This window comes from Protomyctophum bolini (genome assembly GCF_963924005.1).
Source record: "Protomyctophum bolini genome assembly, chromosome: 11".
NCBI lineage: Eukaryota > Metazoa > Chordata > Actinopteri > Myctophiformes > Myctophidae > Protomyctophum > Protomyctophum bolini.
In genome coordinates this window covers 11859930-11867429 of record NC_137872.1, presented here as the reverse complement: position 1 = coordinate 11867429, position 7500 = coordinate 11859930, and the positions used below count along the sequence as shown (strand labels likewise).

Sequence of the window (7500 nt, the reverse complement as noted above, 5' to 3'; positions counted from 1 at the left end):
CTCTCTCTCTCCTCTTTGTCTTTATACAACCCCAACGAGGCCTGTATTCAAACAGAAACCTCCCTCTTCAAATTACTTTTCTTGAACTCCTCTCTCTCTCTCTCTCTCTCTCCTACTCCCCTCTCTTTGAGGAGGAGGGCGGGGTGTTTTTGTTTGTCTTTGATTTCTACGATAACCACGAAATTGGGTACAAGCCCTTGATGTCAACGAGCAAAAGGGTGGGGGGGGTGCTTTTTCACTCACTCACTCACTGTCTCTCTCTCTCTCACGCATGCGCGCGCGCACACACACACACACACACACACTCACACTCACGTGCGTGAGTGCATGCGTGTGTGTTTGAAGTGGGGTTTGTATAGCGGGGTGGCAGTGCAGGGCGCAGGCTCTGCAGAGCGTGAAACTTAGTTTTCCCTTCTCGGTCCATTTGGGGATTACGTTACCTGCGGAGCTCTTGAAGGACCTGCCACATTATAACACAGGACCCCCTGTCGCCCCAAACACACACATTATAACACAGGACCCCCTGTCGCCCTAAACACACACATTATAACACAGGACCCCCTGTCGCCCTAAACACACAGCCGGGGAGAGAAGACATCCGTCTGGGACGGAGCTAGACACCCCTGGACACTGGACACCCCTCTGTCCCCACAGCCTTCACCTTAGTTAATCCTACATACACACACACAGACACACACACACACACACACACACACACGGGTCACTTACCAAACACCATCAGGAGACAATACGTAGCTCCACACAAAAGAGATTCCTGCATGCATGCTTTTATTACTCTGTGAAGTCTTTACTGGGATCAAAACAGTGCATCATTGTCCAGACAAAGAGTATACTGCTGTCACTACGGTATACATTCTGCCCCATGCAAACACAGAGATGGGGCCATTGTGCCATTTTTATGGGAGGGGGGAGGGAGGGACTTGGGAAGAGTCTGATATTTATCTTTGATAATATCACCATTTAAATGATTTAAATAATTAATTTTAAATGTATGTTAACCACATTTAACCTGGTGTCCCTATTTACAGTATTTATATAAAAAGAAGGAATTTAAAAATAGTCTACGATATTGTAGATCAGCTATTTTCACCCTCCGTCTTAGGAAAAACGGATATAAAGGACTTTAGATGAAATCAATCTCTCCTGTGAGGCCGTATAGCAGGTCTATTAATGCCTCTGCTCTGTATAGAAATAGAAATACCAATAGTTCAAAAGTTGCTGGAAACTCTCGGTTGGAACATCTTTTTTCCCCCTCTTCTCCTCCACTGAAGATGTGTAAGCGTCTGTCTTTTTGGTTTTTGTGCAAATACCAACGGCTTCTAGAAATATCCCGTGCTAACCACGTTGGCTGTGAGCATGTGGTCGGATCGCTGTCGCCACTGTGGCTCTATCTCGACCCAGGGAGCATTAACCCATTTAGGCCTAAAAATAATTCTGACAGTTTTCTGAAATACTATATACTATGATAAATGTATCAGTGGTGCTCAATATTTCATGTCAAGGACCCCAAGAATGTAATTGGCCGCCGGTCCCCCATCTGAAAATATGTTGTTCCAGGAACCCCTCAGAAGCAAAGATCGGAGTTAAAAACGTTCGCTCTGAAAGAATATATATTCAAAGATTTGCAACACATTTTCTAGATTTTTCAAAAAATAGCGCTCGTAGCGCCACTCGGTGGCACGCTATGAGCTTGTAGATCTGCTATTTTTCAATAGCTAAAGCATAACATAATGCTAACACCAAAAGGGGTTCCCGCCCAGAATGGGTTAAAAGATCACACGGTCACGTCTCTCAAAGCGGGCCGATTCACACGCGCGGCGGACCCAGGTGGACAGTTCTGCGTGTGGTTTGCAAAAGCGTTCTTTTGACAAACTTGACAAATTTGACAAACATAAATCTACTAAATCTAATTACCGCAAGGGGGGCGAGGGGAAATACATGTGCAAGCCTCTGGAGTTTGATGCTTGGCCTAACTCTTGACACCCATGATGTAATTCATGTATAGGGGGTTTGATGCTTGGCCTAACTCTTGACACCCATGATGTAATTCATGTATAGGGGGTTTGATGCTTGGCCTAACTCTTGACACCCATGATGTAATTCATGTATAGGGGGTTTGATGCTTGGCCTAACTCTTGACACCCATGATGTAATTCATGTATAGGGGGTTTGATGCTTGGCCTAACTGTTGACACCCATGATGTAATTCATGTATAGGGGGTTTGATGCTTGGCCTAACTGTTGACACCCATGATGTAATTCATGTATAGGGGGTTTGATGCTTGGCCTAACTCTTGACACCCATGATGTAATTCATGTATGGAGTTTGAGATGCTTGGCCTAACTCTTGACACCCATGATGTAATTCATGTATGGAGTTTGAGATGCTTGGCCTAACTAATTAATCTATATTCCCTACGCGGATGTAAAAGTCAGCGAACGGTTCATTCATCCATGTGTGAGTTTGTCTTCGCTTAATTAAAATGTTTCAAAACATCCCCCGAGATCACTCATTAAAGTTCCACTCGTTTTAAAATGACACAACAAACGCTCAATGAGACTCTCCCAAACCTTGGCTGGATGTCCCCAGAACCATCAAACAATCACACGTCTCGCTCACACGTCTCCACGTTGGGTTTACGTTACCCATGATTTCTCCCGGACGCAGTCTGTACTTTGTGGCCAGAGAGCGCAGTTTGACACGGTGGTAATATCGTCTGCGCCGTGACGCTCCCCAACGCAGCATCCACAAAGACACAAGGCTTGGATGTGGGTGTGGCTACACTGGCTAGTGATTGAAGGGTTGGTTTCAGGGTGTTTGGACTCTAGGAGAGGGAGGAGGAGGAGGAGAGATTTAATAGTCCCTGTTGAGTGAACGGATTAGCCTGAGGTGGGAAGGACTTGTTCCCACCAGCTAAATGGGCTGGTGGACACGCATGCACGCACGCACGCACACACACACACATCTGTATCTGATCTGTAGTAAGTATAGTATATCATGCACATTTTAACGTAAAGCTGAATCCCAGTGCCAGTGATGATTTTATAGATGAAACCAAACCGTGTATGTTTGTGCCCATAACTACATGCTGTGTGTGTGTGTGTGTGTGTGTGTGTGTGTGTGTGTGTGTGTGTGTGTGTGTGTGTGTGTGTGTGTGTGTGTGTGTGTGTGTGCTTGTGCGTGCGTGTGCGTGTGCGACTGTCGAACGCAGAGTCTCTGGACAAGTGGGAGCGTCTGACGGTGGCTGATGCGCTGGAGCCCGTTCAGTTTGAGGATGGAGAGAAGATAGTGGTGCAAGGAGATCCTGGAGATGACTTCTTCATCATCACAGAGGTATGGCTTCACGTGCGTGTGCGTGCGTGCGTGCGTGCGTGCGTGCGTGCGTGTCCTGTTCACATACTTCCTGCGACATGGCCGCTGACATACGAGCCCCCGAGGCCATGCGTGTGTCATCAGCTGGGCATCTGGGTGGGTGGGTGCATGCGTGTCATCATCCCAGAGACACCGGCGGCGTGCTTAGAAGAGATCGGAACTGATTCCCAGTTTATTGCCACCAGCAGACAGACTAAGCGGTGCTACCCCCCCCCCCCCACCACCACCACCACCACCACCACTCCCCCTCCCCCCTCACACACACACACACACACACACACACCCCTATACCACTGCCCTCGGCCTCTATTCCTGGGTGAGAGAGAGTGTGAGGGGTTCCCCCCCCCCCCCCCTCCACACTGGAGGGCTTTGTGGAGGCATGGGGGCCCCAAGGTGCAGCTCCATGAAGGGCCCCCCCGCCTGTCATCCTAACACACTTTTGATTAACTCCATACTCCACGCGGCTTTCACCGAGGTCAAGTCAAGAGGGCCCCGTGTAGGGGGTATAGGGGCGCAATCTGCTGGCGTTTTGTCCACGTCCCGTCCCCCCCGTCGTCGTCCCCGTCCCCCCCTCCCTTCCCACGTTTTTCCCCTTTCCCTGTCCCCTCGTTCTCGGACCCCAACACTGGAGTGCCCCCTGTGCACCGCCCACCCCACTCTCTTTTACCCTCTCTCTCTCTCTCTCTCTCTCTCTCTCCATCCTTAACAATAGTCCCAGTGAGCAGTCAGTCAGGGCCAGTCTAAGGGCTTGGCTAGTTGCGGCTGAATTGGAGGGGGATTTATCAAGGCTGTTGAGTGACGTATCGCTCCTTATCCCTCCATTGGCCTGCTCTCCCTCTCCACCTGTAGCCCTCCTCCTCCTCCTCCTCCTCCTCCACCCTCCTTCCCACCATTCCTCTCCTCCTCCTTTGTCCTCTCCTTTCCTCTCCTCTCCTCCTCTCCCACCGCTCCTTCCTCTCCTACACCAGTGCAGGTTCCCAAACCTTTTAGCTCGAGACCCAAAAGAGAAATTAGATGTTTGCCCGTGACCCAAACTGGTGGAAATATAGCAGATCGGCTATTTTCACGATACTTCTTTATTGTTATTATTATTATTTATGGAATATCTATTTGTTTATTTCGTGACCCATAGAAATTGGTCCGTGTCCCTAGTCCCCGATCCTCTCCACATCTCTCTCCTGTCCTCTCCCTGTCCCCTATCTCCTCTCCTGTCCTGTCCTACTGTCCTCTCCTTGTCCCCTATCTCCTCTCCTGTCCTACACTACTCTCCTTGTCCCCCATCTCCTCTCCTGTCCTGTCCTACTCTCCTCTCCTTGTCCCCTATCTCCTCTCCTGTCCTGTCCTACTCTCCTCTCCTTGTCCCCTATCTCCTCTCCTGTCCTGTCCTACTGTCCTCTCCTTGTCCCCTATCTCCTCTCCTGTCCTACACTACTCTCCTCTCCTTGTCCCCATCTCCTCTCCTGTCCTCTCCTACTCTCCTCTCCTTGTCCCCATCTCCTCTCCTGTCCTCTCCTACTCTCCTCTCCTTGTCCCCATCTCCTCTCCTGTCCTGTCCTACTCTCCTCTCCTTGTCCCCATCTCCTCTCCTGTCCTGTCCTACTGTCCTCTCCTTGTCCCCTATCTCCTCTCCTGTCCTACACTACTCTCCTTGTCCCCCATCTCCTCTCCTGTCCTCTCCTACTCTCCTCTCCTTGTCCCCATCTCCTCTCCTGTCCTGTCCTACTCTCCTCTCCTTGTCCCCATCTCCTCTCCTGTCCTGTCCTACTGTCCTCTCCTTGTCCCCTATCTCCTCTCCTGTCCTACACTACTCTCCTTGTCCCCCATCTCCTCTCCTGTCCTCTCCTACTCTCCTCTCCTTGTCCCCATCTCCTCTCCTGTCCTGTCCTACTCTCCTCTCCTTGTCCCCATCTCCTCTCCTGTCCTGTCCTACTGTCCTCTCCTTGTCCCCTATCTCCTCTCCTGTCCTACACTACTCTCCTTGTCCCCCATCTCCTCTCCTGTCCTGTCCTACTCTCCTCTCCTTGTCCCCTATCTCCTCTCCTGTCCTGTCCTACTCTCCTCTCCTTGTCCCCTATCTCCTCTCCTGTCCTGTCCTACTGTCCTCTCCTTGTCCCCTATCTCCTCTCCTGTCCTACACTACTCTCCTCTCCTTGTCCCCATCTCCTCTCCTGTCCTCTCCTACTCTCCTCTCCTTGTCCCCATCTCCTCTCCTGTCCTCTCCTACTCTCCTCTCCTTGTCCCCATCTCCTCTCCTGTCCTGTCCTACTCTCCTCTCCTTGTCCCCATCTCCTCTCCTGTCCTGTCCTACTGTCCTCTCCTTGTCCCCTATCTCCTCTCCTGTCCTACACTACTCTCCTTGTCCCCCATCTCCTCTCCTGTCCTCTCCTACTCTCCTCTCCTTGTCCCCATCTCCTCTCCTGTCCTGTCCTACTCTCCTCTCCTTGTCCCCATCTCCTCTCCTGTCCTGTCCTACTGTCCTCTCCTTGTCCCCTATCTCCTCTCCTGTCCTACACTACTCTCCTTGTCCCCCATCTCCTCTCCTGTCCTCTCCTACTCTCCTCTCCTTGTCCCCATCTCCTCTCCTGTCCTGTCCTACTCTCCTCTCCTTGTCCCCATCTCCTCTCCTGTCCTGTCCTACTGTCCTCTCCTTGTCCCCTATCTCCTCTCCTGTCCTACACTACTCTCCTTGTCCCCCATCTCCTCTCCTGTCCTCTCCTACTCTCCTCTCCTTGTCCCCATCTCCTCTCCTGTCCTGTCCTACTCTCCTCTCCTTGTCCCCGTCTCCTCTCCTGTCCTGTCCTACTGTCCTCTCCTTGTCCCCTATCTCCTCTCCTGTCCTACACTACTCTCCTTGTCCCCCATCTCCTCTCCTGTCCTCTCCTACTCTCCTCTCCTTGTCCCCATCTCCTGTCCTGTCCTACTCTCCTCTCCTTGTCCCCATCTCCTCTCCTGTCCTGTCCTGTCCTACTCTCCTCTCCTTGTCCCCCATCTCCTCTCCTGTCCTGTCCTACTGTCCTCTCCTTGTCCCCTATCTCCTCTCCTGTCCTACACTACTCTCCTTGTCCCCCATCTCCTCTCCTGTCCTCTCCTACTCTCCTCTCCTTGTCCCCATCTCCTCTCCTGTCCTGTCCTACTCTCCTCTCCTTGTCCCCATCTCCTCTCCTGTCCTGTCCTACTCTCCTCTCCTTGTCCCCCATCTCCTCTCCTGTCCTGTCCTACTGTCCTCTCCTTGTCCCCTATCTCCTCTCCTGTCCTCTCCTACTCTCCTCTCCTTGTCCCCTATCTCCTCTCCTGTCCCGTCCTCCCCTCACTTCTCCCCTGCTATTCTACTCTCCTCTCCTCCTCTCTATTCCACTCTCCTTTCTTCTCTACGACTGAATCATACATTTCCTTAATTACTAAATTAATTAATGAAAACAGAAGAAGCAAGGGAGTAATATTGCAACGATAGCTGGATGTGATATGACAGACAGACATTTACACAAGGATGTTGTAAACACATTATTGGGAAGAAGTGTGATATAATATGGAGGACCAACATAAATCAATATTTATGCACCGTTTTCATTAGCCCCGTTTGGGACCTCACCCTCTGCTATGATATCTCTGAGAAGAGGTTCCACATGGAGCTATCCCAGCAGAGCTATAGAGTCAGTGAGAAGAGGTTTCACATGAAGCTATCCCAGCAGAGCTATAGAGTCAGTGAAGATCACACTTTTCACTATATCGTATCCAAAAAGTAAAGGTAGTCCCAGACCCTGCTACAGATGCTTCATTGTTTTCCTTTCCGGCAAGTAAAATATTTAGGCCGGGGTGAAACAACCGCTTCAATGGTTGATTTTAGTCAGCTTGCGCCATGTTTTCCCAATCAAACCAGAAGAACCCCCCCACGGCAGGTGCCAGTACTGCTCCCCATTCGGCTACAAAGAAATGGATATGTTTCAGGTGAATGATGTTATTTGAAGCTTCAGTATCTGTGTTCAAGTCATGTTGGAGATGAATAGAACAGAACAGAATAGAATGAACAGAGCGGAGCAAGTATAGTTTTCAGCTGCGTATGGCCAATCAGGACCCACCCTTTTTACATAAACATACAATTATGTCAT

The 7500-nt window shown here is 50.3% G+C and overlaps 1 protein-coding gene across 2 annotated transcripts in view; it reads left to right on the top strand.

Annotated features, from left to right (window-relative positions):
- The window catches only part of prkar1b (protein kinase, cAMP-dependent, regulatory, type I, beta), a 123719-nt gene that overhangs the window by 103144 nt on the left and 13075 nt on the right, over positions 1-7500 (top strand). For both annotated transcript variants that reach the window (XM_080775425.1, XM_080775426.1), the window contains one exon: positions 3234-3355. In XM_080775425.1, the coding sequence (XP_080631551.1) occupies positions 3234-3355 (122 nt within the window). The remainder of the gene's footprint in view (positions 1-3233; positions 3356-7500) is intronic.